This window comes from Cantharellus anzutake, assembly GCF_015039405.1.
Source record: "Cantharellus anzutake strain C23 chromosome Unknown EI90scaffold_33, whole genome shotgun sequence".
Lineage (NCBI taxonomy): Eukaryota > Fungi > Basidiomycota > Agaricomycetes > Cantharellales > Hydnaceae > Cantharellus > Cantharellus anzutake.
In genome coordinates, this window is record NW_024066983.1 from 194,656 (window position 1) to 215,975 (window position 21,320).

Consider the following 21,320-nt stretch of genomic DNA (forward strand, 5'->3'; position numbering starts at 1 on the left):
GCCTGGGGGTAATGCCTGGCACTGAGGCTGTCGCAGGGTGTGGAGCGGGCATGCATACTGGCGGGCCCGATCCGGGACAATGGTCCCTGGCCACTCAGACTGAAGTGGGAACTGTGAGTTGTTATTAAAAGGGGAGGCTATGCTACTTACCTGAAGTGGGAACTGTGAGAAGAAGGTTACTTCTTCGGTTCCCACCCCAGGTACCTTTATGTACATGCGGCTTGGGTCACATGAGGTTTGCCATGTCACCCTGCATACAGCTGCAGTCATCTGGGTGTCCCTGTGGGGGATCCTGAGGGCATGTGCAGCATGCGCGCGTGTGTTAGAACGGGCAGATTCAGACGACTCCGGAGTGGAATTGGAGACTTAGCATGGAGGGACCTTGGCCTCAGCGACTCAAGCAGAGCGCTGTGCCATTGCTGTTTGTCCATTTGGTCCTTAATTTCACAGTAGGCGAGCAGGAAGTCTCTAGGGGGCATTTCAGGTCGATTTCGGACTGAGCCTCCTACGAGTATGTACAAGCGCCGATATATATATAATGGAGGGGTGTCAGGGCACACCCGCCTGACCCGGCCCCACCTAACCCGGTGCCCCACCATCCGCTCCTCCCGACCTCCCCCCTCTTCCCCTTTTTTCCCTTCCCTTTCTTCTTCCCCTTCTTTTCTATTCTCTCTCCTCTTTATTCCTTTCTTATCACATGGATGACTTCCTTTGTATCAATGTACCATTGACCTGGCTGCAGTGTAACACGCCCAAACCCGGACACACCGGACGACCCCCCGCATACCGGACGCTCTTAGGACCTCTTACGGAGGTACCCGGACGGAGGTGGCTGTGTGCTTGGATGACGTGGCGCTTCCCACATGGCCTTCAACCACATGTATATAAACACAGCCTAAGTGGGAACTGAGAAGCAACCTTCTTCTCACATTTCCCACTTTAGGCAAGTAGCTTACACTTCCCCTGATAATAACAACAACACATTTCCCACTTTAGTCTCAGTGGCCAGGGACCCTTTTCTGCTTTGGGCCCGTTGTTACGCACGCCTGCGTCACACCTACCGGACCCTCAGCCTCGGGCGATACACCCGGGCGCTCTCGACCCCGGGTCGGTCCCTGACAAGGGGGCGAAAGCACAAGGAAACGAAGGGGAACCGAATCGGAACAAAGGTGTCTGAATGGGAACAAAGGGATGACAGAAGTGGAGCGGTACCGAAGGTCATAAGGCAGAACCTGTGATACATCCGAAAGGAGGTAAGGAGGGCGAGGCCCAGAGGGGCAGGATGTCAGGGACCGACCCGGGGTCGAGAGCGCCCGGGTGTATTGCCCGAGGCTGAGGGTCCGGTAGGTATGATGCGGGCGCGCGTAACAACGGGCCCGAAGCAGACAAGGGTCCCTGGCCACTGAGACTAAAGTGGGAAATGTGTTATTGTTATTATCAGGGGAAGTGTAAGCTACTTGCCTAAAGTGGGAAATGTGAGAAGAAGGTTGCTTCTCAGTTCCCACTTAGGCTGTCATATCCATCCCCGGCCATCGACTTCCGGTCCCTCCGATCTCTCCGTTCCAACTCCGCTCCTCCCTCACTAACCTCGGAGCCCCCGTATTCCGCAATCCTCTCGGTACCCCTCGATGGTCACCACCCCCTCATTTCAATTTATTACCTACGCCTCCCTAAGTACGGAGCCCCGAAGACTTCCGGACAGCTCCGACGTCCGCTAGCGCACCCCCGCCTCCGCTGGGCAATACACTCGCCTGCCCTGCAGAGCCCACCTTCGAGCCTATCCCTCCTTTCCATCTCTGGGTTAACGCCTGCCTTTCCGCTAACCCTGCGAACCGACTCGTCAGTAATATTCAGTCGGCTAACGTTTAAACCCCGTTAGCTCCGCTCCGTTCGGCTCCGCCAATTGCGGACCCGTCCCCACTGTAACCATATATATATCCCACTTGTACATAGGTTACGCCCCAGTAGAAAAATCAACTAGAGTTACCCCCCTAGGTTCTAATTGCCAGTCAGTAAGTTAGGGCACGGACATGTCACTAGGCACAGCGCTCTTGGCAGAAGTCGCTGAGGCCGAAGCCCTCCGTTACGGAGACATTCCTTCGTCTCGAATCTGGTCTCTGACATAGGCTGTGTTTATATACATGTGGTTGAAGGCCACGTGGGAAGCGCCACGTCATCCAAGCACACAGCCACCTCCATCCGGGTACCTCCGTAAGAGGTCCTAGGAGCGTCCGGTATGCGGGGGGTCGTCTGGTGTGTCCGGGTTCGGGTGCGTTACACTGCAGCCGGGTCAATGGTACATTGATACAAAGGAAGTCGTCCGTGTGATAAGAAAGGAATAAAGAGGAGAGAGAATAGAAAAGAAGGGGAAGAAGAAAGGGAAGGGAAAAGAGGGGGAGGTCGGGAGGAGCGGATGGTGGGGCACTGGGTTAGGTGGGGCCGGGTCAGGTGGGTGTGCCCTGACACAGGAGGATGAGGGGAAGTGGGGATGATGACTAACTGGCTAGAATGGGAAGAAGCAGCAGTCCAAATAGGGATGAGGGGGAAACGCGAGAAATACATTACAAGCGGCGAAAGTGCTGAAGATGATCTGCGAAGCTTGGAGGTTGCGGAGCTTACAGAGGCGGGGTTGAAAGTCCGAGGAATATTGGCAATGGTGTTTACGTTGGAGGAGAGAACGAAGGAAGGTCAGTTGGGAGGTTCAAACGAGACCACCACCAAGCTGTTCCCTGGTTCTTTAGTTAGGATGGGGAAGTGTACTAGTGTTATTTATTGTAAATATAGTACCAATCCGAGTGTTTTGGCTAATTCTATTTTTATGGGTTAGTTTTAAAGTTCCTGGGAATTGACTTACAGATAAACCGAGCCCTGCGGAGCTGTTTCTTTATTGAAATTTCTTAATTTGTCTAGGTGTAATTCTGTGTAGCATTGTTTAATTTGGAATTTAACTTGAATATAATCTTCTACTTGGTGAAGTTTCAAAGATTCTATTCAGTTAATGGATTTGGATTGTGTCTGGAGTGTCCCTTGGGTTTGTTTTATTTTTGTCTTATTTTATTGCTTGTTTTTAACAGTAGCAAGATAACTGTTTTGTGTTTACACTTTGAAATCTGGAGTGTTAACCAGCTCTCCTGTTGAAATATTTACTTAATATTTCTCTCCTTAATTGCTGCCTTTTACTACAGTGGCAATCTTAACTGTATATCACTTTTTCATGCTGGAGTGACAACCAGAAATGCTTGAGAAAAATAATACTCTATTTTCTTACTTCTCTAAAGGGGGGCGAAAAGTCGCAGAAAGGGTCTCCCTTTTATACTCCTTGGGTCGCCTTCCTTTTTCACGCTCTACCTTCTATTTACAGGATTTATTTACAGTGTATTTTTCTCAAACTGAATAAAAAATGAAAATTTCACGCTATAGTTCTACTGTGCTTTTGCTGCACTGAACTGCAGTTCTACTGCAGTCAGACTGTGCCTAGAATCCTTATTGTCCTCCCTCGCCTAAGCTATTTTAATGGTTAATTAGAACTTGGCTGCGCTGCATTTGTCGCAGTTACCTATTTCAAATTCCCTATATATACCATTAAATTTGCTATGACTTGATGATTCTGAATTCAAACTTCGCATTACTATGCGTACGGCTGTGCTGAGACCTTCAGCTGATTTATTCCATTTTTATTTAGTGACATTTAGTTAAAATGAGACTGAAATGGTAAATGAGTGAATTATTCAGGTTTTGGGGCACAAAGCCCCACGTGCGTAAACGCATTTCCCCATGGTGGCAGTTGAAAAGTGGCTACATTGAACACTCATCCCGAACAACCAATTCACTCTTCACAACTGGGGATCCCCCCCACATCAAACCTCAGTGTGCACGACACACCGCAAAAGCTATTGAGGTTCCACCAAAAAAAAAAAAAAAAAAAAAAAAAACTGAAAGAAAAAGTTGCTAGTAGTCAAGAATTACTCAAATGAATGTGTTATAGCTCTCCACCTCATTAGAATATTGTTCCCTAAAATTCCTGCCATGGTCCGTCATAGTTTAGTGGTTTTCATGAATTTCGTTCATATTCCCTGATTCCCCTTTGTATTATCACATCCTAATCCTCCATATGTATTGTTCGTTGTTATAGTAGGTTGTCCTTGAAGATATCATATTTTTATGTATTTTATTTAGGACTCTGGACCTCTTGAAGCTGTTTTCCCATGCGTTTTCAGGTTTCTAACTTCATGTCCTTGTATCTCATTCATTTCTGGATGTCTTCTCACGTTCTTGGTATCATAAATTTTCATTTATTCCCACCTTTCCAATGGTACTAAGGTTGTGTCCTATTTCCTGGTATTCGTTGAGTTAGCAAAAGTTCATGCGCACATTCGGTAATCACGTGCATCGTTCCCATAGTCGTTTCGTATGCGGGCGCCGTTTCCGTTTAATTGTTTGGGATTTATGATATGCGCGGGTGTTTATTTCTTTCATATGGGCTTCTGTGATTTATTTCAGATTTTTCCCTCATGATCTAAGGTTGTTTTGCACTTTCCGTGCTTTGTTTTGACCGGGCTCTTCCTTATTTGGACGGAAATTGGTCTTCGCGATCTGCTGAAGTGTGGATCTCGGTTCCGACGGCCGGTTCCCTGCGCATCGCCACCCTCACGTGTCATTACACATGATGCGGATTTCTATATTCCCGTCATGGGTATAACTTCACAACGGCTGGACCGTTTGGGCTGAAAATTTGCATAACTATAGTTCCCCATTTTTCATAATTTCCGTGTAAATTTCGTTGTATGTTTTAATTATGGATCCTACGCAAACATCGTCTTTTCCCTGAGCTCGGACTTTTGATGTCGCTATTCCCGTTATTGGATATCACATTAATGCATGATCCTTTTATTATAAAAATTTGGGAGGATTAAGATTAGATCCCTTCCTTTCTAATGGGCTATCAAGCTTGTCTCGGTCGTTACTGGTTAATCTTCGCACTTGCCTTTTAGACGTTGTCCTCATTTTGCAGGAGTTTTAGTCATATCTCCGTCGTTTATGGGTAGTTTCCCCTGTAATTACTTTCATTGGGTCCGTTTGGGGGACATCTACATTTCCTATTATAGACACGACCTTGAATTTTGCATTAGTTCCTGAGGAATCCTTGTTCCGTGGTACTTCCATCCTTGGCTACGTGTGCAGACGTGGGAAAGTAGTTTCCGTGGAGGTTCTCTGATTGTTTTTATAGTCAAATCTTGGTCGATTGTCCTAATTCTTGGTTTAATATTTGCTATAAATTCCCCCGAGAATTCCGTCTCGTTGATAGTAAGCTTGAAGTATTTTTGCTATTTTTCTTTCCTTTGATTTATCGCATATAGTCATAATAATTCGTAAAAATTCGTTAAAATTCGTTAAAATTCAGGTCCTTCTATTTTCTCATATCTACTTGTTGTATGAGGTTTTGTGATTTATCTGGCATATTTCCATAATGGGTTTCCATAGTGTGACCGTTATTTCTCCTACAACATAGTATGAGGTCACCAATGCAATGGACTAAGACCGAGGTGGAGTCAAAGTCCGAGGTAGGAACTATGACGGAGGCTCAGAGCAAAGGTATGAGCAGTGCCTGAGTACGAAGTACGGGTCAGCGGCAGAAGGTCGTAACTTGGCAGGAGGTCAGCGGAAGAGGACCAGAGGGAAGAGAGGGGAGGGAAGAGAGGGGAGGGAAGAGAGGGGAGGGAAGAGAGGGGAGGGAAGAGAGGGGAGGGAAGAGAGGGGAGGGAAGAGAGGAGAGGGAAGAGAGGAGAGGTGTCAGGTCCGAAGGTGGGTATTGGAGTGGACAGGAGAAGAGTAGGAGGAGTAGGAGGAGGGGTGGTGTTCGGTCCGAGGTGGTTATCGGAGTGGACGGAGATAGGACAGGAGAGTGATGGAGGAGTGGAGGTGGCATGGGAGGTGAAGGGTGGTGTGGTGCCAGGACCGAAGGTGAATATCGGAACGGAGTAGGATTCCGGAGGTGGGGAAGGAGGAGGTCCGGAAGTCAGGTCGGGATTGGGTATGCACGGATATGACAGCGTGCTGGGTTGCACCGCGAGGCCGTCCGGGTCATCCGGGGCTGGGTGTGTCGTGCGTGTGTTGCGGGCTGGTCAATAATACATAGGTATGGGGAAAGGTCGTCCGTGTAGATAAAGATAGAAGAAAGAACAAAGGAATAAAAGAACAAAAGGATAGAAAGAAGAACAGGAGTTGAGGAACTGTGATGAAGGGTGGGGAGTAGAGGTGAGTGGGATACCGGGTCAGGGCGGGTGGAGCCGGGTCAGGTGGGTGTGCCCTGACACATAGAGCTTTCCGAGGTGTCAGACAAAAAGATGATGAAACTGCATGTCGCTCACCTGATGCATCCCACAATGAGTCCACCTTTCCATGCTAGATGGCACTTTTTCACATTCCCTCCAGCATGGGATTGTGAGGAGGTCCCCGATGGCCTCTGCCAGCTCACTCGATCTCCATACATCCCGCAACGGCAACATCTCCTTCTCCTCCACCACCCTCCAGGCTGAACCCAGTTCCATCGTAGCCGGTGCCAGATTCTTCGACTTGATCACCCCATGCATGACTGAAAACATGTAGTGCCACTTGTGTCCTCCATCTTGTTATCTTTGGCCAGCCAAACACGGAACATGACTTCATGGTTCTTTCGAAGAGCTGATGATGAAATCAACGACATGATGAGATGGAAAGGAGGATCTTCTCACATTGCCCATAGAGCTTCACCTTCCAAAATGTGCGGGGATGCGCATACACTGCCTCTATCAGGAATTCCTGTGAGGACACTTCCTCGTCAGGATGTGCAAGTTCATGCTCTTGCTGCAGCAGAGTCCTTATATGCATTTCCAGCACCCTCTTTCGGTGCTGGCCATGGACGACCTGTACCTGGATGTCTGCAGGAAAACTTTGGAGGTCCAACCCATCATCGTCAGGAAGCAACCCCATCATCTCGTGCATCAAGGGGTCGATGCTGCCCCCCCAAGTCTCATGGTACCTGGCGACGAACTCTTCATCTACTTGGTGGTTGCCTTCCAGATCGACCAGTTGACGAAGAGGAACCTAGGTGTGTATGAGTGCATGTGTGTGGGAAGCATAACTACTTCACTTACAATGGCAGAGCCCTTGTACATCCGATCTTGGTAGTCGCTGAACTCAGTCCACATATTTCTTGCCATTATTGGACGATCCTCATGGATCAATGGCAGTATTTAAGCATTTCCAGAGGCACCAACAGCTCGGTTACACTGGACATGCATCTGAGTGAAGACAGCAGCCAAAATCAACTGTTCCTGAGAATGGAAGTTTGGGTTCATATTGAGCAGCTCCGGCTTATTCTATGGAAGCGAGATCTACATGGCAACACCGACCCATACTGTAAGCCAAGCACAAGAGAATGATGATGGGAGGGTAGCAATGCAACAAGGAAGCAAAAACAATTGAACAACCAAACACAAACAAACAAACAAACGATCCCCTATATCTGGCTGGTTTGGGCTTACGAGCATGATATCGGTGTTTGGGTTCACCTAGAAAAGTCAGCCAACAGCCATGTACCTCGTACTTTGCCTACCTTTGCGACCAAAACCACAGACGATTTGAAATTCCAACCATATCAGGGATCCTGTCATATCCCGGAATCCCGACCCCGCACACTCCCACCACATCACACCTTCCTAACAACTTCACCATCCCCTACACCATGCCTCCCCACTCTCCAAGTCACCTTCCCTCCTGACTGTCTCAGCTCCAGTCTGGTTGCGGCACACCGAACCTTGGCCACTCCCATCCCGGAACCTCGGTCCCGAGTCGGAACATTCGGAGACCCCGGATTCGCTCCAATATCCTGACAGACCTCCGACATCCCATGACATGCCCTTAAACCATTCCTCCACCCACTTCATTTATTGGAGTCACCCAACATCCTTCGGATATGCAACTCCGCTTTCGGAGCTACCCGCATCCTTCGGTGATCTCCCTCACGTTATCACTTATTAGTCATCTCCCATTCTTAGCACGACTACCTTCTACTACCATTCAGTCGGCTAACCCCCTTTACCCATTTGTCTTCCCCATTCATTTTCCGGCCTCCAACTCCGCCCTCCTTGGCCCGACACCTCGGTTCCCCGTTTTAGATATCGTTCGGAACCTTTCGGTACCTCTCGGTATCATTCGGTACCTTTCGGTGTTTTCCCCATTTTGTCATTTCGGGCTTTGACTAAAGTCCTCCCCATCCTCCTTTAATAAATACACGCAGATTAGAACCTGTAGTCCCTCAGTTCTAATCTCGACTAAAATGCCACCCAAAGTCCCTCTGAGTGATTCCCGTCCCCGTTCTACAAGACACCTCAGACATAAGAAATACAAGGACTAACTGAGATGTAACGGAGGCACAGCGCTCCCTCCGAGTCGCTGAGGCCGCGTCCTTCTTAGAGCCTCTTGTACCATCCAGCAGAACCGGGCTCCCTGAGAAGCTTCGGTTCACTACCGGAGCCCTCGGACCCCCCTCTAGTTGAGCCCCGCCTGCATTCGGACTCACGCATTTACCCCCTCTTCCACAACACGGGTTTTTAACAGATCCAGGCGGTGATAGGCATGGGAGAAAGTTCGAAATAGCAACAGGCCCTGTGATGGCCAAGACCAATTTGTGCATGACAGGCAGGCAAGCAGCAGCAAAGTTAGTGTGGCACAAACATCAGAGGCCTCGTTGAGCAATGTCGAGCGACCAAGGAAAGTAGGCAAGATTACCGGAAGAATGCGAAAAAAGAAACAGATGCCAAGGACCAGTTATGGATGTAAATTGAACTGGGAACAAAAACGATACAAGTAAGGCAGAGTGAAGAACGTCGAAGCGTCCAACAGAATGCAAGCAAGATGGAGAGTATGTACCAAAAGATGATAAAAACTTATATAGAGAAAACAACTCAAGAGAATACCACGTTAGGTTACATGAGTCCTCCTTTTCCCTAATGTACATGTGTCAGGGCACACCCACCTGACCCGGCTCCACCCGGCCCAACCTGACCCGGTACCCTGCTGTCCACCCTTCCTTACCTCCTCCCCCTTTCCCTTCCTTCCTCCTCATTCTTCCCTCCTCACTTTCTCCCTATCTTACTTCTTCTTTATTCTCTCTTTATTCTACATGGACGACTTTCTCTGTATCAATGTACCATTGACCCATCTGCAGCACGCCCACCATGTACCCAGCCTGGGCACCTTGGGCAACTTCCCACTGTGCCCAGTACACATGCCTGCACCGGATGCCCTCGGGATCTCCCACGGAGATACCTGGGTGGTTACAGCTGTGTGCGAGGGTGACGTGGCACCCATCATGTGATCTAAGCCGCATGTATATAAACAAACCTGAAGTGGGAACCGAAGAAGTAGCCTTCTTCTCAACTTTCCACTTCAGTCTAAGTGGCCAGGGACCACTGTCCCGCATTGGGCCTGTCAGTACGCACACCCAATCCACCCCCTGCCACATCAGCAAACCTGGATGCGGAGGCCTGAGAGCTCATAGAGCTCATAGAGCTCATAGAGCTCTCAGAGCTTCAGTACTTTGAAATTGCAGGTCCCCTTCTCTGAGAGCTCCAAAAAGTAGTCAAAGCTCTGAAAAGTAGTCAAAGCTCTGAGAGCTCATAGAGCTATATTTGCACACAGGGGACTATTATCTATATGAGCTCCCTGAGTGTTTAATTTACCCGATATCAAAATTAAAATTTAAAAGCATTGACTATGGCATCATGTGACTAGCCATAGCCAACTCCCTACCATACAAGGGACTGAACAAACTCAGCTTCAGTTTCAGCACCAATGCGGCACCAGACACCAAGGGTATGTAGCCCAATCAATATATAGACCAAATTTAGGGATATAAATGCAGTTAATCTGAAATTACTTGGGGAAGATGCGGGAAAATGAGTGGGGGGGAAATGGGGGGGAAATGGGGGGGAAATGAGGGGAAAATTGAGGGGGGGGAATGGGGGGAATTGGGGGGGGGGGGGGGGGGGGGGGGGGGGGGGGGGGGGGGGGGGGGGGGGGGGGGGGGGGGGGGGGGGGGGGGGGGGGGGGGGGGGGGGGGGGGGGGGGGGGGGGGGGGGGGGGGGGGGGGGGGGGGGGGGGGGGGGGGGGGGGGGGGGGGGGGGGGGGGGGGGGGGGGGGGAATGGGGGGGGGAATGAGGGGAAATTTGGAGGGGAGGATGGGGGGAATGGGGGAAATTGAGGGGGAATGGGGGAAATTGAGGGGGAATGAGGGGGAAATTGGGGGAATGGGGGGGGGGGGGGGGGGGAATGAGGGGAAATTTGGAGGGGGGATGGGGGAGAAATGGGGGGGAAATTGAGGTGGGAATTGGGGGGGGAATGAGGGGAAATTGAAGGGGGGGATGGGGGGGAAATTGAGGGGGGGGATGAAGGGGAAAATGGGAGGAAAATGAGGGGGAACTGGGGGGTTTCTAAAAACTTGAAAAAAAGTCAGGGAAAATTAAGGAAAATTCAGAAAATGGGGGACTTTCTAAAAAAGGAGAATGTCCAAAAAATCAGGGGGAAAATCAGAAATTTTGGGATAAGTTAGGGAGAGATATTTCAGGAAATTAGGAATAATTGGAAAAAAAATTAATTCACTTTTTTGATAATTCAATGTGCATTGGAAAGTGCCAAAGTGGGGCAATGTAGCAATGTATGTTTCAGTGTTAGAAAAGTCTCCCACCATGTTTTGGTGAGTGTCAGGGCACAGCCCCTCACTATTCCACAATCCCGCATGCATGCAGACCCATGGGAAAGTTCTGGGTAAGTTACTCACCCAGAAACCATCACAGCCACAACTGTGGGAACTTTCTGGGTGAGCAGCTTGTTCCCATGGGGGGGTGCCATTTATGGGGAGTCAACAAAGAGCTGAAAACTGTATAGTTCCTGGCTCCCATTTGTAGAGGAGGTTGAGAAGGTTTAGTCCCCTCAGTGAGTTTGAGGATCTCAGACTGGGACTAGATACCCCAGCGACTAGGAGGATCCCCCTGGGCCCGTCACAGAACAAGGGCTGGGCCCTGACAGTGAGCCAAATAACCATGGCTTTTTGACCATGAGAAATTTGGTGTCAAAGGCTTGGATGATATCTGAAGAATACATCAGCTTTTTGTTTGCTTTATTTTCAATTTACTTCATTTGGAACACTTTGTTAAAACTGATTTATACCCTACATAACATGCATGGTTACATTGCCACACTTTGGTGCTTTCCAATTCACATAGAATCATCAAAATTGGTTGAGTTTTGAGCAAGAAATGAGATGAAAGATAAAGTGCAAATTTTTGAATTTCAGAGTTTTCCTCATATTTTGTAAATAGCAATAAAAAATAAGGTGCTGATTTTAGTAAACACAAAAGGTATATGAGCTCTATGAGCCCAGTGAGTTCATAGAGTTCATAGAGCTCATAGAGCTTTCAGAGCAATGACAATGGCCATTTTACACACATATATATCCATATTATCTTTGCACTACTGGTGCCAAAATAACTAAGCAGATTTCATGGAGATATGAAGACCATCCATGATTTAAAAACAAAAAGCTCTATGAGCTCTATGAGCTCACTGAGCTCATAGAGCTCATAGAGTGTTTCAAGTAATGATGCTGGCCATGGAATATGCATTTCCAAAAATGTATATACATATTATCTTTGCACTTCTGCATCCTTAGGAGAATAAAATCATTCAAACATTTAATTTTCTCCACCCAATGTGTAGAGGGTGCACAGCAAAAAGACTCAATTTGCTCACAGAGCTCTGAGAGCTCTGAGAGCTCCAAGAGCTCCCTAACAAGTTTGCTGATGCAGGCTCTCAGCCCCAGACGCTACACCCAGGCCCCCTCGACCCTGGACGAGTCCCTGACACTCACCATCCATCCAAAGAGAATGAAGGATGAGTAACCTTCGGTTGTAAAACTCAAAGTTGGTGTCGCAAGGAAAGAGTGTGTAACGGTTGGGTGGGGAAAAACAATGGTGTGGCATAACTCAGCCACCAGAACTCTATGCACCATGCATAGAAGTGCAGCCTGCACCCAGCTCTGAGATGGTCCGAGCCTACCTTGGCTTTCTGGGACAACAGAGGCTGGTGGAGGCGTGAGGTTAAACCCTTCTTCTACTGTCAGGGCCCGGCCTCGGACTTGGAGGCTCCCCGACCTCAACCCCCCATCTAACCTGTCCTCACACTATGTGGGGCATGAGATGAGAAGAAGGGTAAAGGTCTCATCTCCCCGCATGGTTGCTATATAACAGAATGGGTCACATGCCCACAACTATACAGCTCCTAGAGTTGTGTAGTGTGACCTGGAGGGAACATCCAGGTGGCAGTGCCCAGTAAGCATGGGAATGTTCTGGGCGAGTTGCTTGCCCAGAACTGTGGCTGTGACCCGTGGGAACATTCTGGGCGAGCTGCTCGCTCAGAAAGTTCCCATGCTATCCCATGCACGCGGATACACAACACAGAAAGGCAACAACAAGGCAACGATGAAGGAATGGAAGGAAGGGATTGGTTGGGGAGTCTGGGGCACCCTAGGGCAGGGTGCTGAACCCTGACACAAACTAGAGTCCATGTTGAGGAGGCATTTCCAACAATACCCCTCAATGTCCTTACCGTCCCCCTTGGTGCAAAACAGGCCACACTCCCACTTCCACTTGTGATATCCCTCCTGATATTGTTGCCATCCCTGTCGTGTGGTGGTGCCAAGACAGCATGATGTGAGGTGTGAGCAGTGCGTACTGTGCAACCAACACAGTAAGCACCTGCCCTTGAGTTCCCAGAGACATTTTTCCACTTGAATGGGGATGGCAGAAGAAGCGTTGGATTTGGACAGCTGGAGCGAAGTGTTGATCTCCAAGGCCAAAGGCCCACTCTTTGAAGTGCCAGCTGATCGATCGGTGGAAGAAGGTGTCCAAGATCCATGCGGTTGCATCAATGTCTGCAAACCTCCATCTATCACCATGGGCTCATCGCCATCATCCGCTGCCGCCCTCAATTCTAAATGGGCCATGTCAGAGGGAATGCAGAGGGAGAGAGGAAGGGAGAGACTCACCGAAAGGTTTACCCCAGTGGAGATCGAAATCACAGTCCCTTTCTTGTCCTTGTAACATGCCACACACAGCACCGTCCCTGGCTCTGACTCCCGAAGTGTCAGGGGATGACTCCCGGGTCCCCATGACCCTCCCCTACAGCCCACAGCCTCAGGTCTGGCCAGCCCTATCCAGGGCACAATCTACTGTGGGTAAGAAGATGAATAAGATAAAGGCAAGTAATGTACACTTGCCTACTGTGGGTAAGAAGATGAGAAGGAAGCTAACTTCCCATCTTCCCACAGTGGCCACAATATCAGCAAAACTTCCGGGGATACCCAGAAGTCACATGAAGGGGTAGGAACCGGCCCGGAGCATGCGGCGCGCGGAGTGTGCATGCATGTGAGAAGCGTGGCGGGTGGAAGCGGGTCCGGACGCGGGTCCGGGTCCGGGCTAGTCAGGGTGTGTGCCCTGACATGAAGGCCCATACAGTTTTCACCCTTGCTATCCAGATGCAGCGAAGGCATGACCCGATGGCACATCGTGTACTGTTGAACAGCCTTCGTCATGGCCACACAACCCTCGAAACACTCCTGTGTGGCGGAAAAGCGCTTCAGAGGAGCTGGAAGCAACACAAGGCTCGTTCCAACTTGCAGACCTTGAGCCACCCTCCCCGAACTCTGGTAGAAGTCGTTCACAGAGAAAGGTTGCCCAACGAAGATCGAAAAGGCTAGCATGGTAATTGAAGCCATAGTAGCCTGCCTTGTTGAGGCACAGGATTTGTTGCTTCCCTTGACGCCAATCATTGAAACAGCAATGACAGTCATCAGATGGGACATCAGCAGTGATGTACGAGCAGTGCAAGTGCATGGCCCATTCCATGCATTCCTCTTTGCTCATGAAGAACACCAACCCCCATTCATCGCCCTTCAGACCCTCCTCCACCTGGCGGATGATCTCAACCGCCATTCCATGTTCCAGGCCGTCTTGATGTCTGGAAGATCCGTCTTGCAAGGCTCTTGACCCATCCCCAGTACCACAAACTGGTAGAAGATCTGTGGCCATTGGGTCCTCGTGCAGATCACCACTGCAGACTGGTCTGGACGATACAGAAGGTCAGCAGCCTTCCAAAACTTCCAAGTGAAACCCCACGACATCGTGCCCAACATAAAAAGGATGGGGGCATTCTGCAGCTGCATGAGCTTCCAGACGGCATTGAGGTAGGCTGGATGGAACAGTTGATCTTCTACGATCCCATGTGCCTCATTGAACATGATGCATCCCAGCCTTCCATTGTTTGCCACTCCTGTAAGCCAATTGATGAATATGTTGTTGCTGAAGGACTCGATGGCCACAGTGACCACTTGCTCCCCAGGAGATGGAGTTGCCATCGTCCATTTGCAATTGGATATGTTGGATTTGGTCAAGCACCTGTGCATTTCTGGGTGGAGGATCTGGTAGGGCAACACCAAGATCGATTGCTTGGTGATCCCCCAAGACATGGCAGCAAGCATGAACAGTAACGTCTTACCAGCGCCACAGCCAGCAACGTATAGGCAAATGATCTCACAGTAGACCCGGTACTGTGCAGGGGACCGAAAGGTTGCTTTTTGATCCCTGAGTAGGGTTCGAAGCTTGTTGGTGGCCTTTGGATCGTATAGCCTTGATAACTTATTGCCATCTACCTCTTGGGGACAACGATGGGGAGTAGGGGGGTCGACGACTCTGAGGGAACTTCTTGGCTTAGGTCTCCATAGAAAGAGAGGATGCTTACCTTCATCAGTGGCTGCATGGGAAGGAAGCTCTTCTTCAGGAGGTTGTTGTTGTTGCTGTTGTTGTTGTTGTTGTTGTTGCTGTTGTTGCTGTTGCTGTTGTTGTGTTGTTGCTGTTGCTGTTGTTGCTGTTGTTGCTTGTTGCTGTTGTTGCTGTTGTTGCTGTTTCTGTTGTTGTTGTTGCTGCTGCTGCTGCTGCTGCTGCTGCTGCTGCTTCCCTGTCTCCAAATCCCCTGGTTGGACATGATTGTGTTGGGGTTGTTGTTGTTGGTTGACCACTGTGGTGCTGCCCACTCCAGGGTTCCGTTGGCTGCATTTGATGTACCAGAGCCCATTGTCCTCTTCTTGTTTCAGTGGATTTTTCAATCCAGGTGAGGCATGGATATTATCCTGACATTGCAAGAGGGCTAGCGGTGAAGGAGCGGAGCTGGATCACCTTATGTAACCAGTTTCCTACGTCCAATAACGATATTAGAGTTTGTGCTGATTTGCGTACTGACCGTGTTTTGGTTGCCAAATATATGATTGTTCACTGTCTAAACAACAATAAACACCCCCCAACGATCTCACCTGATGTATAGATCGTCTACGGATAAAATTCTATATTGACTTTACTATGATTTCTAGTCAATATTACACCTATATTTACCACTTTTCAGTAGGATGTGATTTTCCTGATAATTTACTGAAGGAAAACTGCTAATAAAATAATTCCGCAATAAATGTTACTCAATACAGGAGTGACCAAACTGCTCTTTCTATCGCTTAGAGTGCGTGCTAGTTATCTAGCAGGTTCAGGATCGCTCACTTTTCTCCTGTGGTGTGATAACCAAGTATTGCTGAGAGATTATTCAATTAAGAAGTCCCTCCACCAAATTCTCACTAATTCTCACTATGACACTTTTGTTCAGCTGTGTCTAACTGACCCTAACTCACGCTTAGAGTGACATGTTAGTTTTATATTAGCTAACAACTATTATTTGCTTTTATCTTTTGGAGCAAACGAACCAACCACTGGTGAGGAGAATTAAACTTTTATTTCTACCTGAGGTTTGAGAGGGGGCAGAAGCGGTGGCCTTTTATGCTTTTCAGAGGCCTCTCTACTCCCACGCCTCGCACTAGTTACATGTGCTACATTTGTATTATAGATAGTTCTAGAATGATATAGGGGGTTGGGCTGTGTAAGCTTAATAATGGACTTAGGACATGACTCAGCAATAAGTAATTCATTTCTTTGTCTTTTGGGCCGATCTCAGCGGGATCTTGTAGCGCTGAAGCTATGCTCTACACCGCCTTAATTACGAACGGTTATCTTTAGAAATGACTCGGCTATAAAGGAACTTTCTAGACTGTTCTCTAATTGACCCCTTTTTGTGAAGCCACATCATTACTAATGTTCTAGAGCCTTCCCAATTAATTAACTGATCCGCGGACTTCTGAATCACTTCATGCTTATGATCCGAGATCCAGATTATCAATCATTCCTTTGTTCCGATTTATTTGGGCTTAAAATCAAAAAGTTTTGATGAATCATGGGAAAATATACAAGATCCGGTTTTTTAGCATTTTCTCCTCTTCTGATGCGATCAAAAACTGTCCGCCCGCGCCGGGGAATACTCTATCATATGGTATTCGGTCCGCCAGACTCCCGGGCGCCAATATATTTCCCTTGAGTCACATTACCTTTTGTAAGAATTAGCAAATAAATATATATGAATTATAAGGTGTTTCGCCGTTTGAGCGATATCTCCGTCAGTTTTGAAGCTTTTAGAATGAAACAAAACCGTGGATAAAGTTAAGAAACAGTCCTTCCAGATGGTAAAAAGATTACAGTCAAAAGTTTACTGGTTCCCGAGATATTTACATTTCTTTCCCAATGTTCCTTCTTATTCTGCCGTCTATGTGCTATTTTCTTGTTGTAGGGATATATTCTTTGAATATTACACCTATGTCAAGTTCTAGGCATGATTGTAGTAGATTAAATCTCATACTACATGGGTGTAGATATTTTATAATGATCTTCTAATGTCTGTCCAGTCTCATAAAGATCATGAGATCTGTTAAACGTCTGAACTTGTCACCTGTTCGTTGACTATTCTGATAGATCATTGTTTTATTCTTTGAATATTATTTCTCCTACAGCGGCTCTCTATGCCAACTAAGCTCGTGGGGCCAAACTCTCCAAAACTCCTACTTCTTGACTAAACTTCGCTATACTCTCGATCCTTAAACTCCATGGTGAGTTCTCCGGGATTTCCGCAAGGTCTGGGCTCAACAAATCCACTACCCACTCGTTGCAGGCTAGATTGTTGCCCTTATTCCTACTGTTGGAATTCCACTCACTCACACCCTCTCTAGCACATCCTAGCACCTTAGAGAATTTTGGGGGAGGGGAGAACTTGATTTTTCAATCCTGGGATGTACAGGATTATAAAGAATAAACATTTTTAGAAATGATTGATGGGAAATATTGGCGCCATATGGCTCCTGGACCCCATCGTAAGCAAAATAATCGAAAAAGGGTAACAGTATCAATAAAAGAATATCAATCAATAACTGAAATGATGGTAAAATATGAAAATATAAGGAAATAAGCGATTTCTCAACGGATTTACGGAATTATGAGCCGAAATTGGAAATGTAGCCGGAGATAACTCTCACACAGCCGATAAACATTTTTACCAATTTACTAGACGCCGTGGGAACGAGTGAGGCTGGAATTCTGGGTTGCCGCTTGAGATTCCCACGCCTGCACATACTCGTGACCTGCCATGCCTAACTTGCCCAACATAGAACTCTGTCAAATCTCCACCGATTAGGACGTTCTTGATATCGTCGGAATCGTACGAATTAGCACTATTTTTAGATGTCAAATCCGTATCAAGTTGTCGCATGAATGGAAGGGGTTTTCTGAATGTTGGAAGTGGGTATACGAGCCGGTGCTGCGTGTGGGCGATTATCCCGCCTACAACGTGACAAGGTTCCCATGAATCATGTGTAGTCAGAAGACATTAGTGAACATACCATTGCTTTGCCCGAGGGTGGTTCCTCCCACTCGAACTCATCATCCACTATGGCTGCAGGAGTAGATGCATCAGGAACGGGTGGAGGGGTGGTGTGTACTCTGTTCAGGGAGTGAAGTGATGGAGGAGAGGTTGTCGTCACAGCAGGAGGTGGTGGTTTGCCTTCGCTACTCATCATAACCCCTAGCTGAGCCATGAGACGTTCCTCCATACCAAGGAGCTGAGGCATCACATCTTGCTCGATTGCCTCCTTTAGTAGATTCTGTACCATGCTCGAGATATCCAGTTGTTCCACTGCTGCCACTGTAGGCGGGATAATCGCCCATGCGCAGAGCTGGCTCGGATACCTGCTTCCACGGTTATAAAACCACTTCCATTCATGCGACGACTCGGCACGAATTTGGTATCTAAAAATAGTGCTAATTCGTACGATTCTGACGATACCAAGAACGTCCCAATCGGAGGAGATTTGACGGAGTTCCATGTTGGGCAAGTTAGGCACGGGCATGTGCGGGCGTGGGAATCTCAAGCGGCAACCCAGAATTCCAGCCTCACTCGTTCCCACGGCATCTAATAAATTGGTAAAAATGCTTATTGGCTGCATGAGAGTTATTTCCGGCTTCATTTCCAATTTTGGCTTTTAATTCCGTAAATCCGTTGAGAAATCGCTTATTTTCTTATATTTTCATATTTTTGCATCATTTTAGTTATTGATCAATATTCTTTTATTGATACTGTTACCCTTTTTTATTATTTCGCCTAATAAGGTATGCAGGTGCCATATGGCACCAATATTCCCCATCTATTATTTCTAAAAATAATTGTTCCTTATATCCTGTACATACCGGATTCTGGAATAGAAGTTCTCCCCTCCCCCAAAATTCTCTAAGGTGCTAGGACGCGCTAGAGTGGGTGTGAGTGAGTGGAATTCCAACAGTAGGAATAAGGGCAGTGATCTAGCTCACAACGAGTGAGTAGCGGACACTGAGCCCGGACCTTGCAGAAATCCCGGAGAACTCACCACACGGAGTTAAGGATCGAGAGTCAAGCAAAGTCTAGAGAGAAAGTGAAGTTTTGGAGAGTTTGACCCCATGAGCTTAGTCGGCATAGAGAGCCGCTAGCCCTCTTGCACCGCTGCTGACTGTGGTCATCCAGCATGATTGAGATCCGGCTCACTCTCCTTCTCAGCCCCCAATAGCTGGCTCATGGTCGTTTCATGGTCCAAGACCGTTTTCAGATCAACCACACGACCACGTACAGGGAGCCCAAGCACCTTGTCATGCCACAGGCGACTGGTTGCATGGAAGAGTGTGATGACATGATCATTGATGCCACCGACCTCATCCTTCTGAAGACCATAGATTTTTTCCGACGTCGTTGTGAGCCACCCTGCCTGGGCATCCATCCCCATCGTCATCTCGTCCTCCTCCAGATCAATGATGCCAACCTCCAAACATCGGCCAATCGCAGCAGCCATATGCCTGTACATGGACACATCCAGACCTGCTCTGAGGTAACGTGTCGTTTGCGCATGGAGGCTCGTGCTCAGATCAGAAGTGCTGACCATACCTCCCATTGACAAGTAGAAGAGATAATAGTGCATGTGGTTTTGTTCCTCCCCCCAAAGGAATGCAGCGAACGCCTCTTCTACTGTCCTGATGAATATCAGGTATTTTAGCAGCAGTTCTGATAGACCCTTGTGTAGGAAACGTAAGATGTGCTTGCGGCGCCTGGTCCTCGCAGTGATCTGGTGGGCGATATGTTATTAACCGAGACCATCACTCATGACCATCACTCACTTTATTATAACCAATAATACTGGTCAATCCACCATCCAATGCAAACAGGCTCCTGTGGCCATTTTGGCGGTTCCTTATCAGAATGCTGGAAATCTCAGTTCCCCTTGCTGGTTGCCCACCACCTAGATGGATGGCTACTAGAAACAGGGTGTTGAGCTCCTGTGCCATGTCCATCCACTTGGACAACATCAACCGATTCCACTCGATCCCACCATCGGGGTTGGTGATGAACCATTTGGGCTTTCCAAGGGCAACGAGCAGATTCTGTCTGACACTCGTGATGCGTGGGTCGCTGAGAAAGCTATAGTTGGGGATTCTATTGTGGAGGTCATCGGTGATCCCAGAACATTCTTGGAACGGCATTTGGAGCTCAACTCCCTGGGAGAGCCATTGGATCTTCTCCTCGATGAGCCCCAAGATCCCATTGTAGAGGGTGGGAACATCCCCCAATTGGATTCGCTGGCCCTTGACTGTCATGGACTTGTTATCATCGTTCCACATCACTGTTGAAAACCCCTCCTCATCGTTCATGGCAACGATGGTTGCATAACGGTCAGCAGACAACACTGTATTGAAGGGACTGGGAAATCCGGAATGCAGCCAGCGGGAGCATAGCTCCATACAGGTCCTTTGGAAAAAAAAAACCCCCCATTAGAGGTCATAGATGAGAGGTAAAATAAAAATAAAATTACATGAACTCATTGCTCTTTGCCACATCCTCCACCAATGATCCCTCGTCAGTGATTGCTGCTATACAAATCTCCTTGATCGCCACCAACCGGAAGATGTGGAGCATCCCTGACATCTGGCCACATATTGCCGAACAGGATGCAAACCTCCCATTGTTGGGATCCAGGTTCAATAGCATGAGGAAGATGAGTACAGGATCCTTTTTGGATTCCTGTAAGATTTTTTGGTGGGTTGAAAAGAGGAGCGAGTGAAGGAGGCGATGGATCAATAAGTCCCATTCATCATCGTCGTCCAGTGCCACTGGCAATCAGAGGGCCTCATATAGCCTTGCTATATCCCCTTTTTGCCTGTTGGTGAGGATGATGTGGAGGGGGAATTCTTTGTTGACATGACAGTATCTGAGAACAAAGGTTACCAGCTGTGAAGCCAATTGCTCATACCGGATCGACGTCAAGGCATGTTGAGGTAGAGAGAAGGGGATGTTCTTGACGGCACTGCATGCATGCATCAGTCTAGAGACAACAAGAGAAAGAGCAAGCACTCACTTGGCCGTGCTGTTGACCCATTTTAAAATGATAGGCGATGTGATCTCAATCAGTGGATGAATCCTCTTGAAATACCCTGCCACCCGACCAGAAAGCAGCTGCAACCATTGGGGATCAGTCGACACTTGAGCTAGAGTGATCTCGTGCAACTCCTGAAAAGGGAGATGCTCGGTGAGCTTCAGCCACCCAAAGGTGGCTAAGAAACCGTTCACATGGTGTGGGTCGTCGGAAACGTCCATTGTGGTTGGGTTCCATCTGGATTCTTCCTCCTGGAAGAGACCCATGAAGAAGGATTGTAGATTGGGGTCCAAAGTGCTGCAAGACACGTAATTCTTGTCGACGGGCCACACCTGATGGCCTTTGTTTGCCTTCAGTATCACTTGGACTGAGCTCTCGATGAGTCTGAAACCCTCTTCATGGTGATGGTTAC

General features: G+C 48.1%; 2 protein-coding genes across 2 annotated transcripts; both read right to left on the minus strand.

Annotated features, from left to right (window-relative positions):
* Window positions 1-5,549: 5,549 nt before the first annotated feature.
* On the minus strand, window positions 5,550-7,199 carry EI90DRAFT_3125567 (uncharacterized protein; the record flags this gene model as incomplete). The annotated part of the gene is made up of 5 exons (XM_039063849.1): window positions 5,550-6,118; window positions 6,489-6,592; window positions 6,657-6,681; window positions 6,732-7,083; window positions 7,134-7,199. 5 exons carry the CDS (start codon window positions 7,197-7,199, stop codon window positions 5,550-5,552), a joined length of 1,116 nt encoding a protein of 371 aa, XP_038914496.1.
* A 33-nt stretch (window positions 7,200-7,232) lies between these two features.
* On the minus strand, window positions 7,233-7,885 carry EI90DRAFT_3017437 (uncharacterized protein; the record flags this gene model as incomplete). Its single annotated transcript, XM_039057100.1, has 3 exons — window positions 7,233-7,358; window positions 7,524-7,550; window positions 7,694-7,885. The coding sequence occupies 3 exons, from the start codon at window positions 7,883-7,885 to the stop codon at window positions 7,233-7,235; spliced, it is 345 nt and encodes a 114-aa protein (XP_038914497.1).
* Window positions 7,886-21,320: the final 13,435 nt, after the last annotated feature.